The 25,176-nt window shown below is 41.9% G+C and overlaps 1 protein-coding gene across 4 annotated transcripts in view; it reads right to left on the bottom strand.

Annotated features, from left to right (window-relative positions):
- Positions 1-25,176, bottom strand: part of LOC126092363 (vesicle transport through interaction with t-SNAREs homolog 1B) — a 38,489-nt gene that overhangs the window by 6,544 nt on the left and 6,769 nt on the right. For all 4 annotated transcript variants that reach the window (XM_049907906.1, XM_049907905.1, XM_049907907.1 and 1 more), the window contains one exon: positions 15,504-15,582. In XM_049907906.1, the coding sequence (XP_049763863.1) occupies positions 15,504-15,582 (79 nt within the window). The remainder of the gene's footprint in view (positions 1-15,503; positions 15,583-25,176) is intronic.

Below are 25,176 nucleotides of genomic sequence, written 5' to 3'. Positions count from 1 at the left end.
CATATGAATAATAAAACACCTATAAAGAGTATTTGGTATTAATAGCGATATAAAAAAAATAAAAAAAAGACCAAAGTGTTAGGCAAATACCAAGCATGAGCGCATATCAATACTGGGCAGAAAATATTTTTTTCCATCTGCTGCAGTGTGGAAAAGCTTGGAGCCACTGTCTTATATGATGAAATAGGCACTTTTTAGGACATTAAAGCTGAAATAGGCCCTAACATCGAAATAGGCTTTTTTAGGTCCTGCAGAATTAACGCTATTAAGTGTAAATAGTCATGAAACGCGTAAGTACAAATTTTTATGCAAATAGGAACTCGGGAACAAAATAGGTTTTTACCTAAAATCTGCTGGATATTCTTTCTGCGATTCTGCAGAAATGTAGTCAATGTAGGGGATTGCCAGCAGCGGAGGTCATGAGAATGTATGATTGCAAGAAGACCAGACTCCAGGTGGCCACATGGAACTATCGAAAGGTAAGACCATCATGTTCCGTGTAGGGCTCTGGTGCATTGTACTGTATCTGCAACAGCAATCTGACCAGCAGTTGGCACCACAGCGACACATCTAACTCTTACAAATTGGTTACTTCAAGACCAGACATATGAGGCACTGAGAGCACAAGCGGACTAACCCCGGAGAAGTCAATATGGAGGAAACAGGTCTCATAATACGGGCCCACAAATAATGTATGTTTGTGATACATTGCAGCCTTGTAACATGCATATGATGTAACTGTGGTTTTATTGAACAATATTTTGACATAGATAAATTACAAAAGTACTATATAGTAGAATATTAGCAGTTTTGTTGTGGCTTAGTCCATTTTCGCTCCAAGTAGTTGAACATTCTCAATGACAGGTCCGTTAGTAGGCTGATGCATGTGACAATAGTATTCATTACTAGTATACATTGTACACATTACATGTACCATTTTACATTGGTTTCTGTAATGTTATACATTGTGTTACATTTCAAAATCATCCACAGGCAATGTTTCTACAGCATTTGATGACGTTTGTAAAGTTTTGTAGAAATCATGATGAAGTGGAGGTACATACGGAAGCAAACTTAGCAGATCCTTCTTTTTTGCCTCTGTAATTACATTTCCATTAGGATAAAGCAGTTCGAGATTGCTGATGCATGTGGATGTTCGTTTGGCCACATCAATTTCCTGAAATGGCTCTTGGTTTTGGTTCGAGTATTTATACAATATTTTGAATCTGTTGGTTGCTTCATACCGCAGCCACTGTATGTTCAACCATTGTACTTTACAATTGCCAGAAGACATTTTTCGATTCGTGATGTTTCTTTCGAGTTGTTTTGTTGAAAAGAAACATTCCGCATTCATATTAATTACCTTGAATGGATTCCTTTTTCTGGCACTCACTACCACATCATTCCAGTGTTTAGGACGGTAAATATTAGGAAAATACTTTTTTCGTTTCTGAACTAAGCCAAAATCCTGATCACAGGGCAGGTACGAGTGTCCGCTAACTAAAAATTTATGGTCTATTTCCTTCACAGAGAACTCTGAGCTGTTGACAATGTATTGGCACAGTACAGCAACCTTTATGTTTCTATTCTGGCCTCCGCACTGATCAGAGTACATAATTAGTTTTTCAGTCCTGACAAAATTGCGTATGAAGTACAGCAAACAAGAACCAATTTCTTGTGGCCCTCTCGACGCAATGGATTCATGCCACAGAAACATGTATACATCATCATTGTGCATTGTGCATATTGTGCTATTACAACTGACGTTTGTAATAGCAAACTCCAGTTGAGATGATCGGTGTAGGCAAAGTTTTCATCAAATCAAATGTTATCACTGTAACGTTACCATCTGATTTGCTAAGCAATGTATCACTATGTAAACCTGCCCGTGCATACTCAGCTTTTTGCTGATGGAATTCACGTTCTGCAATTAACTCCGTCCTCTCCTTATCATTATCGGCAGCTGTTATTTTTACCTGCAAAGCATCACATGTTCGACAAGAGTCGGACACTGGTGGATGAAATGACAAATTGAAGTTTTCGTAAAAAATTTTGCGGAAAATAAAATGAGAAACGGGCATTTGCTCCTCTGCACAGTACAGTGAATACATGACTGATAAATTTAAATCTGGTCCTAAATACTTTCTACCGTTATTTTTATGATACGCATAATGGCTTTCATACGCCGGGAATTTTTCTATGAAACGTTTTACTACATCAACTTTGTGGCGAGGTGTTTTATTACCAGGTTCACCTTTACCTCTACCATCACGAGGAGGGGTGGCTTTTTCCCCTTTATTCTTGAGTACCCTATCGATTCTTCCAGCAGATACGGCTAAAGTATTCTGAAAGAATCTTTTGCACACCCTCGTTTCAGACCCATTTGAATTGAGCAAGTAATACAATCTCGTCTTCTCCCTACGTGAATGTTGCTGACCTACGTAAGACCGTGCTTTATCAACGACTTTAATCATGGTAAACAGGAAAGCCGACTGCAGATCGTGGCTGCCTAAATTATAAAACTCATTGAACACTTGTTCCTGCTGTTCTTCGTTGATGTGTTTGTGGCACTCATACCAGCACGTACACTCGCTGATTTTCCGCAATTCCTTTCGAGGTACAAGGTTACCCTTACGGTTTACATACTCTTGACCTAGAGCTCTCCGTTCTTTCCTAACGTTACGAAGCCATTTATCTTCGTTTCTAAGGCGCTTCTTTCCTCGGCTCCATACCACGGCATCGTCGTTCGTCTCTGGCACGTCCTCTGGAACAGTTGTTGCTGCAGCCGTGCTCGCTCTCGCGTCTCCCGGCACGTCCCCATCGGACGCAAACATCTCTGCAATAACAATATCCATCCCTCAATGTAATATTAACTACACTACAGTAATGGTCAACGTGTGCATTGGTATCCACAGGCGAAGCAATTGCTCAACACAACTCGGCGGGCGGTAAAACATTGTTGTACACATAACATTACAAGTGATCGTTACTTGATTACACAAAATAGCAATACATAAAGTATTGTTTGTATGTCATTCTGTTTTCGTATGGAAAACAACCTGCATTTTCTGAACAAAGTCACCATTCGAGATACGGTACATCTAGACGTGTTTGCATATGAACGCGTTAGTGTACAATCGACAATGTTATCCGCAAAAAAGGAATGGAACACAATACAAACTAACCTTCCAACTGCTCCTCCACGCTTTTCGCAGGGGCTGCCATGCTGATCAACTGAAATACACGTCCACGTGGTCACTGGTCCAATACGTTGTTCCACACTAAATACACAAGTCTTTCGTTCGCCGGCGTCACGCGCAATGGCAGTGGACGGAGAGCATAGAGCACAAATGGACTATGACGCATAGTCCACCCCTGCTCTCAACGGTATCTATCGGCGGTTGAGTGCAACAGCAATGTTTACGTTGCTACATTAGACAAACCTTCAGATAAACAAACAGATCAACATGCATTGCATAATACTCGTATACTGTTATCACAACATGTCAATACCTCAAATTCACAAAAAGTGTGGGTTAGTCCGCTTGTGCTCTCAGTGCCTCATATCATATGTCTGCTTGTGTGTGTGTGTGTGTGTGTGTGTGTGTGTGTGTGTGTGTGTGTGTGTGTGTGTCCATTCCCCCCCCCCCCCCCCCCCCCAAGGTAAGTCTTTCCGCTCCTGGGATTGGAATGACTCCTTACCCTCTCCCTTAAAACCCACACCCTTTCGTCTTTCCCTCTCCTTCCCTCTTTCCTGATGAAGCAATATACTTTTAGGTATATATATATATATATATACCTAAAAACAAAGATGATGTGACTTACCAAATGAAAGTGCTGGCAGGTCGACAGACACACAAACGAACACAAACATACACACAAAATTCAAGCTTTCGCAACAAACTGTTGCCTCATCAGGAAAGAGGGAAGGAGAGGGAAAGACGAAAGGATGTGGGTTTTAAGGGAGAGGGTAAGGAGTCATTCCAGTCCCGGGAGCGGAAAGACTTACCTTAGGGGGAAAAAGGACGGGTTTACACTCGCGCGCGCACACACACACACACACACACACACACACATATCCATCCACACATATACAGACACAAGCAGACATATTTAAAGACAGAGTTTGGGCAGAGATGTCAGTCGAGGCAGAAGTGCAGAGGCAAAGACGTTGTTGAATGACAGGTGAGGTATGAGTGGCGGCAACTTGAAATTAGCGGAGATTGAGGCCTGGTGGATAACAGGAAGAGAGGATATATTGAAGAGCAAGTTCCCATCTCCGGAGTTCGGATAGGTTGGTGTTAGTAGGAAGTATCCAGATAACCCGGACGGTGTAACACTGCGCCAAGATGTGCTGGTCGTGCACCAAGGCATGTTTAGCCACAGGGTGATCCTCATTACCAACAAACACTGTCTGCCTATGTCCATTCATGCGAATGGACAGTTTGTTGCTGGTCATTCCCACATAGAAGGCTACAGTGTAGGCAGGTCAGTTGGTAAATCACGTGGGTGCTTTCACACGTGGCTCTGCCTTTGATCGTGTACACCTTCCGAGTTACAGGACTGGAGTAGGTGGTGGTGGGAGGGTGCATGGGACAGGTTATACACCGGGGGCGGTTACAAGGGTAGGAGCCAGAGGGTAGGGAAGGTGGTTTGGGGATTTCATAGGGATGAACTAAGAGGTTACGAAGGTTAGGTGGACGGCGGAAAGACACTCTTGGTGGAGTGGGGAGGATTTCATGAAGGATGGATCTCATTTCAGGGCAGGATTTGAGGAAGTCGTATCCCTGCTGGAGAGCCACATTCAGAATCTGATCCAGTCCCGGAAAGTATCCTGTCACAAGTGGGGCACTTTTGTGGTTCTTCTGTGGGAGGTTCTGGGTTTGAGAGGATGAGGAAGTGGCTCTGGTTATTTGCTTCTGTACCAGGTCGGGAGGGTAGTTGCGGGATGCGAAAGCTGTTGTCATGCTTCAGGGATTCCGGACTGGAGCAGATTCGTTTGCCACGAAGACCTAGGCTGTAGGGAAGGGACCGTTTGATGTGGAATGGGTGGCAGCTGTCGTAATGGAGGTACTGTTGCTTGTTGGTGGGTTTGATGTGGACGGACGTGTGAAGCTGGCCATTGGACAGGTGAAGGTCAACATCAAGGAAAGTGGCATGGGATTTGGAGTAGGACCAGGTGAATCTGATGGAACCAAAGGAGTTGAGGTTGGAGAGGAAATTCTGGAGTTCTTCTTCACTGTGAGTCCAGTTCATGAAGATGTCATCAATAAATCTGTACCAAACTTTGGGTTGGCAGGCCTGAGTAACCAAGAAGGCTTCCTCTAAGCGACCCATGAATAGGTTGGCGTACGAGGGGGCCATCCTGGTACCCATGGCTGTTCCCTTTAATTGTTGGTATGTCTGGTTTTCAAAAGTGAAGAAGTTGTGGGTCAGGATGAAGCTGGCTAAGGTAATGAGGAAAGAGGTTTTAGGTAGGGTGGCAGGTGATCGGCGTGAAAGGAAGTGCTCCATCGCAGCGAGGCCCTGGACATGTGGGATATTTGTGTATAAGGAAGTGGCATCAATGGTTACAAGGATGGTTTCTGGGGGTAACGGATTGGGTAAGGATTCCAGGCGTTCCAGAAAGTGGTTGGTGTCTTTGATGAAGGATGGGAGACTGCATGTAATGGGTTGAAGGTGTTGATCTACGTAGGCAGAGATACGTTCTGTGGGGGCTTGGTAACCAGCTACAATGGGGCGGCCGGGATGATTGGGTTTGTGAATTTTAGGTAGAAGGTAGGGGTGCGGGGTGTCGGTGGGGTCAGGAGGTTGATGGAGTCAGGTGAAAGGTCTTGTAGGGGGCCTAAGGTTCTGAGGATTCCTTGAAGCTCTGCCTGGACATCAGGAATGGGATTACCTTGGCAAACTTTGTATGTGGTGTTGTCTGAAAGCTGACGCAGTCCCTCAGCCACATACTCCCGACGATCAAGTACCACGGTCGTGGAACCCTTGTCCGCCGGAAGAATGACGATGGACCGGTCAGCCTTCAGATCACGGATAGCCTGGGCTTCAGCAGTGGTGATGTTGGGAGTAGGATTAAGGTTTTTTAAGAAGGATTGCGAGGCAAGGCTGGAAGTCAGAAATTCCTGGAAGGTTTGGAGAGGGTGATTTTGAGGAAGAGGGGGTGGGTCCCGCTGTGACGGAGGACGGAACTGTTCCAGGCAGGGTTCAATTTGGATAGTGTCTTGGGGAGTTGGATCATTAGGGGTAGGATTAGGATCATTTTTCTTCGTGGCAAAGTGATACTTCCAGCAGAGAGTACGAGTGTAGGACAGTAAATCTTTGACGAGGGCTGTTTGGTTGAATCTGGGAGTGGGGCTGAAGGTGAGGCCTTTGGATAGGACAGAGGTTTCAGATTGGGAGAGAGGTTTGGAGGAAAGGTTAACTACTGAATTAGGGTGTTGTGGTGCCAGATTGTGTTGATCGGAATTTTGAGGTTTTGGAGGGAGTGGAGCTGGAAGTGGGAGATTGAGTAGATGGGAGAGACTGGGTTTGTGTGCAATGAGAGGTGGTTGAGGTTTGCTGGAAAGGTTGTGAAGGGTGAGTGAGTTGCCTTTCTGGAGGTGGGAAACCAGGAGATTGGATAGTTTTTTGAGGTGAAGGGTGGCATGCTGTTCTAATTGGCGTTTGGCCTGTAGGAGGATGCTCTGAATAGCCGGTGTGGATGTGGGAGAGGAAAGATTGAGGACTTTTATTAAGGATAGGAGTTGACGGGTGTGTTCATTGGCTGAGTTGATGTGTAGGTGAAGGATTAGGTGGGTGAGGGCAATGGATTGTTCAGTTTGGAACTGGTATAGGGACTGATGGAAAGAAGGGTTGCAGCCAGAGATGGGAACTTTAAATGTGAGGCCTTTGGGGGTAATGCCAAATGTCAGACAAGCCTGAGAAAATAAAATATGTGAGCGTAATCTGGCTAGGGTGAAGGCATGTTTGCGGAGGGAATGTAAATAAAACTTAATGGGGTCGTTGTGAGGGTGACATGGTATTAGAAGGTGGAAAGTTTAACATGAGGTTGAAATGAAAAAGAAAGATAGAAATATATGGGGAGAGATAAAGGTGAACTAGAAAGCAATTGGAGATCTGGTATGAAAAAAGGCGAAAAAGTGTTGGTTAAGTTGATCCTGCGGTGAACTTGGGTTGGTAGACAGCGATGTATACCTAAAAGTATATATATATATACCTAAAAACAAAGATGATGTGACTTACCAAATGAAAGTGCTGGCAGGTCGACAGACACACAAACGAACACAAACATACACACAAAATTCAAACTTTCGCAACCAACGGTTGCCTCATCAGGAAAGAGGGAAGGAGAGGAAAAGACGAAAGGATTTGGGTTTTAAGGGAGAGGGTAAGGAGTCATTCCAATCCCGGGAGCGGAAAGACTTACCTTAGGGGGAAAAAAGGACAGGTATACATTCGCGCGCGCGACACACACACACACACACACACACACACACACACACACACACACAGATATATCCATTCGCATATACACAGACACAAGCAGACATTTGTAAAGGCAAAGAGTTTGGGCGGAGATGTCAGTCGAGGCGGAAGTACAGAGGCAAAGATGTTGTTGAAAGACAGGTGAGGTATGAGCGGCGGCAAATTGAAATTAGAAATTAGCGGAGATTGAGGCCTGGCGGATAGCGAGAAGAGAGGATATGCTGAAGGGCAAGTTCCCATCTCCGGAGTTCTGACAGGTTGGTGTTAGTGGGAAGTATCCAGATAACCCGGACGGTGTAACACTGCGCCAAGATGTGCTGGCCGTGCACCAAGGCATGTTTAGCCACAGGGTGATCCTCATTACCAACAAACACTGTCTGCCTATGTCCATTCATGCGAATGGACAGTTTGTTGCTGGTCATTCCCACATAGAAGGCTACAGTGTAGGCAGGTCAGTTGGTAAATCACGTGGGTGCTTTCACACGTGGCTCTGCCTTTGATCGTGTACACCTTCCGAGTTACAGGACTGGAGTAGGTGGTGGTGGGAGGATGCATGGGACACGTTTTACACCGGGGGCGGTTGCAAGGGTAGGATCCAGAGGGTAGGGAAGGTGGTTTGGGGATTTCATAGGGATGAACTAAGAGGTTACAAAGGTTAGGTGGACAGCAGAAAGACACTCTTGGTGGAGTGGGGAGGATTTCACGAAGGATGGATCTCATTTCAGGGCAGGATTTGAGGAAGTCGTATCCCTGCTGGAGAGCCACATTCAGAGTCTGATCCAGTCCTGGAAAGTATCCTGTCACAAGTGGGGCACTTTTGGGGTTCTTCTGTGGGAGGTTCCGGGTTTGAGGAGATGAGGAAGTGGCTCTGGTTATTTGCTTCTGTACCTGGTCGGGAGCGTAGTTGCGGGATGCAAAAGCTGTTTTCAGGTTGTTGGTGTAATGGTTCAAGGATTCCGCACTGGAGCAGATTAGTTTGCCACGAAGACCTAGGCTGTAGGGAAGGGACCGTTTGATGTGGAATGTGTGGCAGCTGTCATAATGGAGGTACTGTTGCTTGTTGGTGGGTTTGATGTGGACGGACGTGTGAAGCTGGCCATTGGACAGGTGGAGGTCAACGTCAAGGAAGGTGGCATGGGATTTGGAGTAGGACCGGGTGAATCTGATAGAACCAAAGGAGTTGAGGTTGGAGAGGAAATTCTGGCTTCTGCCTCGACTGACATCTCTGCCCAAACTCTTTGTCTTTAAATATGTCTGCTTGTGTCTGTATGTGTGTGGATGGATATGTGTGTGTGTGCGCGAGTGTATACCCGTCCTTTTTCCCTCCTAAGGTAAGTCTTTCCGCTCCTGGGACTGGAATGACTCCTTACCCTCTCCCTTAAAACCCACATCCTTTCGTCTTTCCCTCTCCTTCCCTCTTTCTTGATGAGGCAACCGTTGGTTGCGAAAGCTTGAATTTTGTGTGTATGTTTGTGTTTGTTTGCGTGTCTATTGACATGCCAGCGCTTTTGTTTGGTAAGTCTCATCATCTTTCTTTTTAGATATATATATGATGACCTCAGAAGTCAAGTCCCATAGTGCTCAGAGCCATTTGATAACACCGGAAGTTCCAGAAGGCTGTTTGTAGATAATACAGTAGTCTATAAGGAGGTGGCAACACCAGAAGAATTTAACAAATTGCAGGATACCTGCAGAGGATGCATGAATGGTGCGGGGACTGGCAGTTTACCCTAAATTTAAGTAAATGTAACAAACTGTGCTTAAATATGCAAAAAAATTCACTGCTGTATGATTTGGCAAGAAGTCACTATAAACAGCACCTACCGTGAAATACCTAAGGGGAATCTTCAGGAGTGATGTAAAGTGGAATGACAGTATAAAACAAACCTAAAACAAATCTTAGTAGAAGCAGATGCAAGGCTGAGATTCACTGGAAGAACTTAAAGGAAATGTAATTCAGCCACAAAAGAAGTGGTTTACAAAAGCACTTGTTTGGCTAATTCTAGAGCACCACTCATCTACCCGGACCCGTTAACAGACTGGATTAATAGAGGGGGCGGGGGGGGGGGGGGCAGACAGACAGACAGAGACAGAGAGAAAGAGAGAGAGAGAGAGAGAGAGAGAGAGAGAGAGAGAGAGAGAAAGAGAGAGAGAGAGAGAGAGAGAGTTCATCCTGAAATCATTTAGCCAGTGCAAGAGCACTCCAGTTACAGACACTACAAGGGAGGTTTACTAACAATCATCCTTCCCAAATGCCATTCACAAATGGAACAAGGAAGAGAAGGGAAGGGGTGGGAGCAGGAAGATAGTAGTACCATAAGTAGCCTCTGCTAAACTGTCAAGTGGCTTGCGCAGTATAGGTGTAGATGAAGAAAAGTTGCCACATGGGAAACTGAAATTTCTTGTATTTGTGAATCATACCACTATATTTTTATGTGCAAGTGGATACCACACCCTCCTAGTGACAGAACGGATGTTTCGTGGCTGACAGTCAAGTAGTATTGCACTGGCCACCACAACTGTCAGGTTACTTATTTTTATGGTGATTTGTAAAGAATATCCTGCATCAGCATCAAAAACCTGGGGCCATAACTCTGCTGTAAGAATGAATGGGAGCTGCTGTGCCTAGCATCACAAGAGAATGGAAAGAAGGAAAATAAGACTTTTTTATTGCTACATCAACAATTATCATTAGAGATTACAAGCTGGGACTGGAGAAAGATAGGTACAAAGTGGCTGTGGCTTTTCAAATGAAGGATCTCGGCATTCATGGTGATTTAGGGAAACTGCAGAAAACCTGAATCTAGATGTTTTTTTCCATCAGCAGGCAACACAAACACCATGATTGAAAGAGCAGTTGAACATATTTTTGGGGAGCTTAAAGATTTCCTGAAGGCATTGACCTCAATCATAGCAAACACAGCACTGCTACAACTGCGGGGCCATGCCCATCTTGCCGCCGTACCAGCACTCGCAGTCGCCATTTACAGCTAGTAGGGCAGCAGCTCACTCTTCAGTCATCATTGCTCTGCAGTCTGATATTGATGTCACTTCACATCATTGTCTTGGTCATAGGATTTGCAACCCCTTAGGTTTTCACTCTTTGATTAAGCACTGGACTTGTTACTGTATCTTCAGTCAGCAATTTTGCCATTGATGGTCTTGGCCAAGTGGCCAGCTCTATGACTTCTCAAGTCGTCCATAATCTTGTTGAATCCGCTCACTATATATTGCACCGAGGTAAAACATTAGCAGTGTCCTGTGTATGTAAAGCTTGCGCAACAGCACGAGCTGCTCTTGCAGCAGCAACTGTAAAAACAGTTCCAACAGTAAATGCAACAATTTCAGCAACGAATTCAGCTTTTGAAAGACCAACTGCAGTCTCAGGGTACCCACCCCATACAGGGAGTGGTCACTTTCCAGGCAGACAGAAGCCCACCCACGTTTCTGCATTTTAATGATGCCAAACAGAATTGGGGACACACATTTACAGCAGCTAAAAAAGCACTTCACTGCCTTTTGGGTCTCTGAAGACACTTTACAATGGTTGCTCTTCCTTTCTTGGGCTTTCCTGGAGATGTTTTTCTTAATGAAGAAGTTGGCTCCCCTCTAAAATCTGTTGTAACTCACATTCATGGAGATGTGCTAGTTGCTTTGAATAATTATTCACAATGATTGAATGTGGTCACATTTCAACAAGTGTTTCAGCAGTATCACAAGTAGTTGGGCCAGTTGTCTCATTCACGGGTGACTGATCTGCAGGGTTTGAATTGCCATTGCAACTTCACTTGTGCAAACTCAGCTTGCAAAACCTGTTACGCAGACACCTTGATTAAAGACTTGGTAGTCCAGTTGGCTCTTGATCCAGAAGTATGCACTGCTGCTCTCAAGATGGAAAACCATACTTGGATGAGATTTGAAAATCAGGTACTCTTTCAAATTGGCACAGCTCATGGCTCAGCCACAAGCAATGACAGCTCAGTCACCATATTACATGCCAGAGGTGCGGAACTCTCGTAACCAACATTACAGATGGCAGTATTGTGATTTGTCGATTTCTGATCTAGCAATGGCCTCTGAATAGTTGGTCAAGCCCCATCAGTGTCGGAAGTGGAGTCTTTTCTTCAGTACTGACTACTCACAGCACACCCATGTGCGAGTCATCCAGATCATTGCACTTGTTGTGGGAGGTATGGATTTCTCTGAACTGTATGCCATAAACCATCGGGACAATCAGACTCCATTCCCACGTGCATCAAGAGGCAGTGCATGAACTTCAGGTGACTGTTCCCCAGGGTGATCCACTACCAAGTCTTTTATCAACCTCACAACTGCGGACTGGGACATCTGTTTCCAGACAGACACAGGGGCTGCTGTTTGGGGACAGTCTGATTCCCCTCAGAGGTCAATTCACAATTAAAACTGCCTACAACAAGTTCACATGGTTGCTAATGCTGTCTGGATTCACCATCATTGATGAGCATCAGGTCGTCACGGATGTGGTTCCCTTCAGGAACTCAACGACTTCTGTGCTGTCTTTGTAACTCTATCAAAACCTGGCCTGCTGTACGCTACAGATTTCCAGGCTTGTATCTTCTTACATCCAGACATGGTGCCCCATTTCTGCTGGACACAACCGATCCCTGTCTCCTTATGGACCACCGGTAATCAAGAACCTGATTGCCTCCACTAGAGGCGATTGAAGCTGTTGAAACCAGTTTGGCCACACTCCTGGTAGTGGTCAAGACAGCCAATGGCTCCCTTCTGCTAGTTGACAATTTTCAACAATCAATACCCAGGCGCAAGTGGAAACCTACCTGATGCAACGTTCAGAGGACTACCTCATGAAGCTTGTCAGAGGAATTTTTTTTCTACGATAGATCTTGCTGATAAATATTACAGATTCCTCTGGATGAGGAGTCGCAACACATCATGGTCACTAATATTTCCTTCAGCTTACACTAATACATGTGCTTGCCATTTGGAATCTCTCCCTCTGCAGCAATTTTCCACAGATACCTGAAACAGTTGAACATGTCCATCACTGTGTACCCTCTTTACTACAGTGTGTGGCACAGAATTAAGTGCCACTTACACAAGTGCCAGTTTTTTTGAAGTCGAATACCACAGATACTTGCTCAACAAAGAAGAGATCCAGTCCACGGACCACAATACTGCAGCTACCGACATTCTAATCCACTCCCAAAACTTACAGGAGCTGCAGGCTTTTTCCAGGAACATTGAATAATTATTCGATGTTCCTCCTCCATGTGATCCATATTATGCATGCACTCAACCAGCTGTGGAAGGAGCACTTTCAGTACAGGTAGACAGCTGTCTGTGAGCATGCTTTCAGGCAGCTGAAGTGTGTCTGTACTCAGAGCACTGCCTTATGCCCTTTTCCCCTTCAATATCCTCTGGTTTTGGCTGCAGATGCTTCTCGTTGCATTATTGCAGTGCTGAGCAACCAATTGCCTCTGCATCAAAGATGCTAACACCCACTCACAAGAATTACTCACAGATAGAAAAGGAAGCTTCAATGATGATCTTTTCCATTAAAAAGTTCTGTGTTTACCTGTTCTGGAGCAAGTTTAAGACTCATTACAGGCCCCAACCCACTGGTGTCACTCTTTGGGCTGCACTCCTGCTTTCCACAGCAGACAGCACAATGGGTCCAGCACTTGGTGCTTTTTCTCAGCTCCAACAATTATACCATTAAATACGAGCCCATGGCACACCATGCAAATGTGGATACTCTCTCTTGTCTACCTGTGGGGACTTTGAGCAACAGGAAATCTCGTGTTTCCACATTGTCATGGAACAGCGGCACACCTTAGATCGGTTTCCCATACAGCTACTCAAATAGCTGCACTCCTATCTTACAGTGTGTCGTTCGCTAAGTGTTCCTTGGCTGGCCCAGTTACTTTTCAAAGTATGGCAATGCAGAACTCCGGACCTGGGTTTACCTTCCCTACAGTTTGTCAGTTGCCACCAATGTCTGCCACTCAGCGCAGAGGCAGATACTCAGTACCTTCATCCTGCCTACCCTGCACCCTCTAGTTTTGCGACTCCTCTACTGTGTGCTCTGGAATATGTCACAGATGAAAGCCCTCATGAGGCAACATGCCAACAGAACTGAATTAAGGTGTGGAGACCATGGTGAGCCTTACAGTAGGTTGCTCCGCCCCAGGTTTTTGCCATCTGTTTCATTCCCCTACTGTCCATAGGACCACATTCATTTGGATTTTGTTGGCCCCTTTTTGGACTCTATGTGGCTCACTGTCATGGTCACTTACCCCGACTACTCATATTTAATGCACTCTTCTAGATTCTAGCCATCAAAGGGCTTTCCCAAATCATTATATCAGACAATGGGCCCCAATTCCCGATGATGCGTTTGAACAATTCTGGATCTCAAACAGCATCAAACACCTGTCTAGTCTGCCATTTCACCCATCCTCCAATGGCAAATCACAGTGTATGGTGCAGACATTTAAACACCATACATTAAAACCAGTGAGCACCACCACCACCACCACCACCACCACCACCACCACCACCACCACCACAGCTGCACTCACAATGTTTCTGAGCACATACAGTACCTCCTGTCTGTGCAACCATAGCCCTGCAGACCACTCTTAGTGGTTCAATCAGACCAGGAATAGCCACCTATGCTGATTCTACACCCACACAGTTATAACTTGCACTCCAGATCATCAGCAGTGGTTCCCATGGGTGTGGACATGGAGGTAGAGGTCTTGCTGCAGCTTTGGCCTCATCACCATCCTCATTCATGCCACCATGCCCAGTGCATTGCCAGATGCCACAAGTTCATCCCACCAGCCATGCCACCATTGTTTTCCAAAGAATCATCCACTGCGCTTCCAGCCATATGTGCCCATTTTGGGGGGGAGGGGTCTGGTATCCCAGTCCAGTGAGTTTGAAGGCAGCTGGAAGACATGGCCTGCAATGACAGCCACAAGACAGAACTGCTACACATGCGGGCACTGGTGCTGCCACCAAAAGTGCTGGCTCCAGGGCAACACCCGTGTCAGCGGCCTATCAGCGCCAATGGTCACCATGTAAACCTAGCAGTGCAGCAGGTCACTCTTCAGTCCCGATTCCACTGTGCTCATGTTATCACTATCACTACACATTGTTGTCTTAATCATAGGATTCACTATACTTAGGTTTACTCTCTATGATTATTCACTGGACTTGTAATTCTCCCATGCCATCTTTGTTGTCTATTTCGCAGCTGTTACCTGTTACACTCAAAATTTTCCCTGACAATGGCCTTGCTCAGTCAGCCAGTTCTACAGTTTCTCAAGTCGTTCCTGGTCCTGTCAGATTCCGGTTACTTAATATTTAATTTCATTTTCTGAATGAAATAAGCTTGTTTGCAGTTATCCATAATAAGAGTGTGATTATCAATTCTACTTTCCATACACATATATTGAACAGAAGAATTAATATACAAGCACAATAGTTAATAGAGATGCCACTCAGCAGCAGTCAAAGGAAAAGTTAGTAATATGTACATACGAAATCGATATTTTACCTAACACAATTCACCATACAAAATAGGTCTGGAACAATAATGTACATGACGAGAGAGAGTACTTTTAAATAAATAATTTTTACTTCAATATCTCACAGTTCCATTGCTTCACTGAGCTTATTAAAAATAAAAGTAGCGAAACTTATGGGTTTCACTTATTTATACAAATACAATACATGACAACTGCATGAAAATGGAAAAAAAAATTATTATTATTCATATCAAAATCTTATACAAAACTGCATTCACATTTTTGGTGGCAGAGACCAAATGATCAGGAACTACTTCCTAAACCATTTCATATATACAATACTAGAAAGAATGGCAACTTCAAGCACAATCAGTATGATAAGAATTGCCTTATTTTTTATAGCATGACATGCTATTTTGTGCATTAATGATCTAGACCGTGTCAGTTCATCATCTGTTTCTGCCAGCCTCCTCTTACTTCTCAACAAACTCTCCCTCTGCTCCCCCAGCTCAGCGATCACTTCTCCTCCTAGTGTCTCAGTTTCAGCTGCAATTGCCTGCATAAATATAAGTACAGTGTCAGTCAGATATTAAAACACATTTCAAAAACATACAATCTCAGAATCTAATTGAAAAAAATCCCACAACTTCTCTGTAACATAAGCCAAATTAAAGCCACTACAAGTTTCCAGCCTTATCACAAATTATTTCCAAAGCTCTGCATCTCATGCAATGAAATCAACATACACAAATACAACTGTAACACTCACTTCTCAGTGTTCATCAGCATTAAGTTGTAATAAACATGGAGGAGGAGATTAATGTGATTAGTGTTTAATGCCTCATCAATAACGAGCCCATTAGAGAGGGACCACAGGCTCGGCTTAGTGAAGGATAGAGAAGGAAAGCAGCTGTGCCCTTTTGAAGGATCCACCCCCACCTTTGCCTTGAGCAATTTAGGGAAATCATGGAAAACCTAAATCAGGATGGCCAGAGGGGTTTTGAACAGCCGTCCTGCTGAATGTGAGCCCAGGGTGGTAATAACTGTGCTGCCCCACCCAGTGTGTAATAATCACAATGATAATCAGTGACAAGAATGTTACCAGAACATTAACTTCAGATTTTGATAAAGACAGTTTACTGTGATAATCAACAAATTCTGCAACAGAAATTTGGCAGTGAAGCTGTATTTTCTTGGATAATTATGATATATGGGCCTGAATGCATTAGTTATCACAATTGTAGTTACATCTGTTCTCCTAGAAATCAATCTCTCTCTCTCTCTCTCTCTCTCTCTCTCTCTCTCTCTCTCTCTCTCTCTCAAAGGCACTTCGACTGGCTTATATAGTACTTCTTGACCATAAAGAGACTGTGTAAAAATACTACAGGAACAGAGGGTCATTTAATGAAAATTTGGTTTCAACAGCGCTACACAGTCCCAGTGATTGTCAGGTTCAAAACTGGTTGCAGTGATGTATTATAGCGATACAATAGAGAGGTACAGGATGAGATAGAAAAGAGCAGATTATGTGACTCACATGAGAAAGTTACTAAAGACTTACAAAATGTTAAGCGGAACCTTGCTGTTAAGATTAACTGCCACAGCAATTATATCAGATAACCCAATGCAATGACTGTCAGGAATGCTCTTTGTCAATGACATTAACCTACAATTTGATTGCTTAAGTCTGTAATTAAACAACTGTCTCACTGTAAAATCTGGTAAGTAATATTTCTCAATATGAAAGAATACAGTGCTGGTGATACTCACCATGAGTTGTGTGGAAACAGGCAAGCCTGCCATAATGAGTGAAGGAAAACTTATAATTGCCCTCACTCTTCCACATGACACGGGAGAAACAATACTGCACAAAACAGTTTCCAAGGTGGAGAGGAAAGTGCTTCTATGCCTTCGAGACAATCATCCTCCCAGCAGACAAAGAGAATCCAACAGTCCTGTTACCACTACAAGAATACGAGCAGAAAATACACAAACTGTTCCTGCAGTGCTTAACGACCAAAGAGGAAGATCACTTTACTTGTCTGGAATACTTCCAATGACAATACTATGAAAATATATAACTCATGGGTACTAATGTGGGCTGGCCTAGTGCCCAGTAGGCAGGACATTTATAAATGGGTATTTGCCCAAAGCAGTTTGAATGTCAAAAATCCAAGCATTTACAACAAAAATACTTTTTAAAATTTTACTGCTAGAATGTATAATTTACCAATCAAAATAAGGGATGACATGATACTCCCAATATCAGGAGTTAGTAAATGTTTACATTTAAACACACATATGTCATTCATTGCTTTATTACTTGCTGTACGAAGAAAGGACTCGTGTTACTGATCGTTGCTCAGCATTTATATTGTTCTTTTTATTTTTACCAGTTCTCCCACCCCCCCCCCCCCCCCTACACAGCTGTGTAGTCCTTAAGTCATCGCTTTGTAATGTAACACACTTTATAATCCTTGTAAACACTCTGAATATTACTGAAGAATGGTTATTGATAGCAAAATCATTCCTGAATGTATTAAACAACTGGCATATGTTTCTTGATAATAAATATATTCTTAAATGTTAAATTGTTTCCAGTGAAAAAAAAAAGAGTGTTTTATTGTCATATGTAGTGACATTTGAGACAGATCTAGTTTTCTATTCTGCTCCTTTATATACTTTTGTATAACTGCCCTGCGATGACGATAAAATGAGAACATCAACATAGAAATTATTTAATAACAAAGAATTGATCCCAAAGATGCTAGAATCATTTGATTCCGATACTAGCCAATTCCTACAGAACTGGCAATTTTTGGACTTGTGGAATCGGAATCAGCGCACGACTCATTCCTAATTAAAATCATTACAGATAAATTATTTTTTCCTCCAATGTTTTTGCAGTAGTATAAGTAAAAGTACTACTACAGGCTACCTACTTAATATAAATTATGCTTTATTTCAAGAATTACTTTTAAACTTTAGTTTTCTTTTTTTTATTATGTACTGCCCCATGAATTTATGTCATTAAAAAGTTTACTTTTATTTATTGTCCAATTTATTTCCCCTAATAACTCTTCTGAACTCTCAAGCAGCTTTTTCAACATGGTTATCCAACCAGTGCAGAAACAGTGTTGCAAAACACCTATTCCAAATCAAAATATCAATTTAAAATTTTTTATAAGTACTGATTATCGATTGATCTTTAAAATGCATAAATGCCTGAGCATTTATGAATTTTGGGCATCTGCCCAGGAATTTTACATCAATATGCATGAGCAGCTGCCTCTTCTACACAACTATCATAAGTCCATAAAGAAGATATTCCACTTCATTCCATTGTGCATAATGTAGGGAGAGCAAAGAATGGGCTTGCAAAACTAAAGCCACAATTAATTCTTGGCTAAAAATTAAGCACAACTATTTAGTGCATTTTCTCTAGCTGCCTCAAAACCACTGACTCAGCACGACATAGAGCTCACGGCAATATTTACCATGGGTTTGTTTTGACAGAACCTCTAAGTGGATCTTTGGAAAGAACTTTGGGCCGTCAATGACAACTCTGAATTCATCATGAGGCTAACCCACTTTCCATTTCATAGAAATTATTATGAACAGATTAATGAAATACCCAACCATCATCAATAGCAGCCAATGCATTTAATACATGTTTGATGAGGAATTCCTTGAGTTAGTGCCATGCAAGCTTTCTAGGCTTTTCCAATACATGCACGATACACCTTTCATATACCCACGTGGATGAGATTACCAGCAAGACCATTTGCTACCTCTGAAACTGCAACCAAGATGGTGGCTTATTAAGTGAAGACCAGATGACACTAAAACAAAACATTCAACAAAAGCCAACACGTTCTCCAGATGTCATCTGCCCTCACAAAGTAAATGTGTCCTAAGCACAATTGCACAGAAGGGCTGTGAAATCTACAGGGAAAACAGTCTACCAACAGAGCTAAACAACTATAGATAGGAAAAACTTTGACAAGAGCTGTAAATCAAATGTGCAAAGGAGCCAATGACACGGGATCCAGGAGAGGAAGAAGAAAAACCTATTGTGCAACTGTTTGTCCCTTTTGTCAGAAACACTTCACCTAAAATTCAAAGAATTCTCTGGAAACACAATATCATGTCCACCAGTCACCCAATATCAAAGCTTTTGTGGGTTCTGTGAAATGGAGCAACACAGGACTGGGAGTCTAATGCAGTCTGTTCTAGTATTAGAAAATGTGTAAATGCGAGATAGTCTGCAGTGTACAAGAACGCTGGGCAAGCCACTGGGCAAGCACCACATGGATAAACAATAACCATCAAAGTCAGTTGTTGAAGACAGAGTCTCCAAAAATCAAAGCATGAATTATAATGGAACAAAGGTGTTAAAACAGTTATTTACATTTTAGGAATGTGGTAAAAAGAAATTGGCTTGGATTGGGCTACACTGTGGGCTTATAAATAAGTAGACCATTTGATAGTTACATAAAGAAGTCAGCTTTGAGCTTACGCAATGCACATGTCAGTGTCAGCAAGTGGGGAAGATAATTTCGCATCATGCCCGCCACCAAGACATGCTTCCCTGCCAGAGTAGTGTTTCAAATGCGTTAGTGCCCAAGGATTGTGCCCACAACTGCAGGAGAGAGTAGATGTACAGGCCAGTAGTTACAGGAAAATATTTGGTCATTGGTACTGCCTGAAGATGGTAGCATATCAGTGTCCGAAATATCACACAATCTGGAAAACTCCCCAGTTCAAGAGAACTGTGGTGTTGATGTCATAGGGCATTCAAGTGTACATGGTGATGAAAGGAGTGACAGGTTTTACATGTCAATTCCTGTTCTCACAATGCCTATGAATGTCATAAAATCACCACATCATTATTGGTGATCTTCTCAGTGAATCCAGATTATTCAAAGGCAACTTTCTTCATGGGAGTAAATCGTATTCTAGGCTTCTGTGAACAATTTACAAGACACACAGACCAGAAAATGGCATTTTCAGATGTTTCCATGTGTGAGTTACACTGTATCAAGACTAATTTTGTTCACTCACATTATCACTGTTAATGAAATAAGTTTTTATTTTTGAGCATAGGCTTCCGGGGCCAGCATCACCTTCTATTGAACATTTCTGGGTATATGACCACAGTGTCATGATGGTGAATAGGCTAAATTCCGGCCACTGCAGGAAGGGGTCTCCATCAGAGATGAGTATTTACTAGTGGGACCATGCCTTATATATACTGTTATTTAATCATGTTCCTAGGGTTAGTTTATAAAAAAATAGCACTGATTTAAATTTTGATTTGGTGGTAGGTGTAGGGAGCTGGGGACTGATGTCCTTCATTAATAGTAGTTTTATTTTAATTGTTATTGGCTGGAACTCATGAATGAGGGCAACTACATTTACTGTATTGGTTTTCAGAAGAAACTGGTTACATTTCAGCACATTGTAGAAACTGAATCAGTGATACAGGTGAGAGGGGGAAGAAGTAGGAGGCAGTATTAGATCTAGATGTGTAGCCTGTCCTACACATCCTCCCACCACCACCTACTCCAGTCTGATCACAAGCATCACCTATCCCATCAAAGAAAGGGCTACCTATGAAAACAACCATGTGATCTACAAGCTAAGCTCCAATCACTGTGCTGCATTCTACTTGGGCATGGCAAGCAACAACCCAGTTGTTGAGCATGCTGCCCAACAAAACATTCTTCACTTTAGTGACTGCTTCACAGGATCCTTCCTATTAACATCATCTTTTCTAAATTGCGCGAGTGGGAGCTCTACCTGTAATATATCCCATGTTCCTGCAACCTTGCTGGTCTCAACCTTCATTAGTCACCATCCTTCATCCACCTATATCCTTTCCTGTTCCCACTCCAGCACCACACAGCCTTCTATTCTACAAAATAACCACAGTCTTTGTAGTTTTCTCTTTTTCTGCTTCCTCTCCCCACCACATCCCTATATGCTCCCACAAGCAGCACTTTACCGTCCCCCACCGCTACCTCGCTATCCCTCCCTCTCCACATTCCAGCCTCCTCCTTAACCCCACCACCCAGATTGCTTCTCCCATCATGTGTAATTGCTCGCAGTCGATCCTCGATGGCCAGAGACAGTGGTTGTGTGTGAGAATTGTGTTATTAACAATAATGTATGTATTACATAAAGCTGTAACCAAAAATCTACCTCAATCTTTGTTAACTATTAACTTAAATAATATATTAAAAGAGCTTGCCATAGACAGAATAAACCACACTTATCAAAAAGTAAACACTAATGGAGCTTAATCACAATGTCAAATATAAAACCAAAAGCCTGGTAAGGTAAATACATTTTTATAAAAATTCCTCCTATAACAGGTAACTACTAGAATCGACTTTCCATATCTATGGGCACAAAACACTTAACCAGGTGTTATTAGATAGTCACTCTCACCAAATCATGGATAAAACCTGTGTGGGAATAGGCTTGCAGTGAAGAGGCAGCACACAAAAGTAAACAATAACTGCACTGTGCAGCGTGCTGGTTGCGATAGTGATTGTCTTACTGATCTAATATGAATGGACAGCTAACTGTAAGTGCCAAGCAATGGCACAAGTTGTGCTTGGTTAGTGGCCATCATTTACATAATGAAGGATGATTAAAAACAATGGTATAGGACAGTGCCAGAAGTACTTAGTTTAAATAAATTAATGGTTGTTAAATAATGCCTCAAAAGAGCAAACACAAAGTCTTAGTGGTGGGCGATGAACTGCAATCCTGCCAGTGGTTACTTAGCCATTATGGAACCAGATTTGTAAAGCTGTCATCATAACGCCACAAAAATTCTGGCTATCTCTCTCTCTCTCTCACTCAAAGTCAAAGAGAAAGAGAGAGAGAGAGAGACACCGGGGGGGGGGGGGGGGGGGGGGGCACTTAAAACTAGGTGCTACCACCAGCATGTATGGCGAAGAACATAATAGTTACTTTATCATCTTAATTGTGTTGCTGTTGCTTCCACATGTATTTCTGTGGCACAATTTTGCACAATGAAAACTTTCTTTTTCAAAGATGGGCAGAATGATAACTAGCTGCAGTTGGTAGGAGTAAAACATCCTTAAACACCACTACTGCATAGTTTCGACTGTAGAGTCAAAACTATGCAGTAGTGGTCACTAGCTGCAGTTGATAGGAGTAAAACATCCTTTTATATTTTTAAACACCACTACTGCATAGTTTCGACTCTACAGTCGAAACTATGCAGTAATGGTCTTTAAAAATATAAAAGGATGTTTTACTCCTACCAATTGCAGCTAGTGCAGCAGATAGTTCTCATTCTGCCCATCTTTGAAAAAGAAAGTTTTCATTGTACAAAAGTGTACCACAGGAATACACATGGTGCTCTTCCCCAATTATCTTGTAAGCTACTGTTTAAAGAGTTAAAATACTTAACGAAAGCACAACAGCTCGTGAAATCTGTTGTAAATAATCAGTGTTTGGAAGGGACAAATGATTCCAAAAATTACAATATTACAGGAAAAAGATGGCATTCATTACTGTTTATTAAAGTTGACTTCAGTTCAAACATGGGATTATTAATGCTACTGCCAAAATCTTTGATCACTTACCACTTATATTTAGTGCTGGATGATTAGAAAAGCTAAATATCAAGATGAATTAAATATGCTCCTAACCAACTCCCTCTATAGCAAAGAATAATGTTACTCAGAAAAATATAGCTTACTTAGGCAAAATATAACAACAAAAACAATCAGTTTTTGATTTGCTTTATTACACTGTGATACATCAAATCTGACCACTAATTTTTCCCATACATAGTGGAAAAGAATGATATGTAATGGCAATTTGTACAAAAGATGGGGATGCACAGTGATACAATGTTAGCTTGGAAAGACGGCGCTAATCAAAACTGTTAGCACAACGAGTCATAATTTGGAATTCATTATAATCATGCTCTCAATGCTGTGGCAGCTACACCAATAAAAGGGTTACAGGGCAAATAATTTCTGTTTTTTTTTTATGATAATTCACAGGTAGGAGAAATTCCTTTGACAACTATTCCTATAATACAATTCTGAATTGATGATACTGTGAGTCGAGAATCTGAGTTATTTTAAAAGATTGTTCTCAGCTGCCATGTTCAATGGTGTCCATTACACACACACACACACACACACACACACACACACAAAAGTTTGTAAATCAGGGTCAGCAACTCTTATATCTACAATCACAGACATCAAGAAACTTAGATGCAAAGATGACCACTATTGCCCCTTTCATATTTGTTTATTTATTGGTCCAAGAATCAGTTTTGTACATTGTTTGTACTTGTGATACATAGGACAGTGGTAAACCTAGTTAGTTTACAATACAGTAGTCATTTTGACTACATTGTTGACAATATAAAAATGGATAATAATGTAGGTTGGTGTACTACATTGCTTCTACATGTGATAATAGCAGTTATTAAGTGAGATGACATGATAAGCACAATGTAAACTATATTATGAATTGACAATTAGCGAAATTTGGTAAATGAGGTTTATTTATTATAATGTTCCATAAACTCAGATAAAAATAAAGCAGTGGTCAAGCAAGAACTATTTTAACTTTATTTTACATGCATTTAATGTTGGTATGCATTTTAGGTACGAAGGCATATGGTTATATAACATAGCTCCAGAATGATACACTCCTCTTTTGCATAAGTTTGTATTTACTGTGTTCCTGTGTAGGTCTTCTGTCTAGTTTCATGTGTGTGTATATCTGAGTTGTGTTTGAAGAGATTTTCCTTTCTTAAGATGCTCACTTTTGTGAAAATTAGTATTTCATATATATACAAGCAAGGCAGTGGCAATATTTTAAGAGTTTTAAAAAGGGGTCTACAGGAATCCTTTTTTCTGTATTTTAAATGTTTTTGTAGTATTTGTGGAATTCCCTCAAAAAATTATTCCATACATAAGTGGGGACTGTATACTGCAATGATACATTGTCAGCACTCATGAGCAGCTTGTATTTTGAGTGAGGATCCTAACAGCATTTGCTAATGAATTCAGTCCTTTTTTTTTAAATTGTTTAGGTGTACCTCCCACTTCAGATCTGCCTGAACATGTGCACCTAGAAATTTTGTTTGACTGACCTTCAACACATTTTTTCCTTCAATAGTGAAAACAGGGTTTGCAATATGGTGGTTTTGTGTGGTATGGAAGTTACTGACACAGTATTTTCAGAATTTATGATGAGCCTATTGGTCTTGAACCAATGTGTTAAGGTACGCATAACTGATACTGTAGCCTCCTGCAAATTTTCCTCATTCTGTGATTTAATTGGAATATTAGTGTCATATGCGAATAGTACAGTGGTTCCATCATGTATTTTACTAGCCAAGTCATTTACATACAGCAGAAATAGGACAGGTCCTAGAACCGACCCTTGTGGGACTCCATACTTGATTTTCTGCTCATCACTGTAAAAACTAGAAATTTTTTGTGTTTCATTATTTTTGTGTTTTATTTCTGTAATCTACTGACAATAACTGAGGTACGACTGGATCCACTTTTAGGACTGGCCTCTAATCCCATAATTACTTAATTTACACATGAGAATGCCATGATCAATTACATCAAAGGCTTTACTTAGATCCAGAAATATCCCAGATACACGTTTTTTATGATCCACTGCTTTTTATACTTCATTTAAGAAGGCAAAAACTGCTGACTGAGTTGATTTTCCAGCTCTGAACCCATGTTGGGAGTCACTTATCAGCCTCTCTTTATTTAAGAAAACTGTTAATATTCTAAGGAACATTTTTTTCCATAATTTTGCTGAAGCCTGACAAAACTGAAACTGGTCTCTAATTAGCAATATCACTTTTTGCACCCTTCTTTTCCCCATTCTCAAACAATGAATTTACTATGTCTGTTAGTGTTTCCTCAATAAATGTTGCACTAGCTTTCATAATAGCATCTGGTATCTCATCAACACACACTGCATATTTATTATGTAACTCTGTGAGGATTTTTGACAGTTCCTCAGGAGTTGCTGGATACAAGAAGACTGTGTTTGAATGAATTTTTTGATCTGAGTGACTGGTTGGCTGTTTGTCAAGGTGTGTATCTATTAACTGTTG

The sequence above is a fragment of the Schistocerca cancellata genome, chromosome 7 (genome assembly GCF_023864275.1).
Source record: "Schistocerca cancellata isolate TAMUIC-IGC-003103 chromosome 7, iqSchCanc2.1, whole genome shotgun sequence".
NCBI lineage: Eukaryota > Metazoa > Arthropoda > Insecta > Orthoptera > Acrididae > Schistocerca > Schistocerca cancellata.
This window is presented reverse-complemented; position numbering and strand designations above follow the sequence as displayed.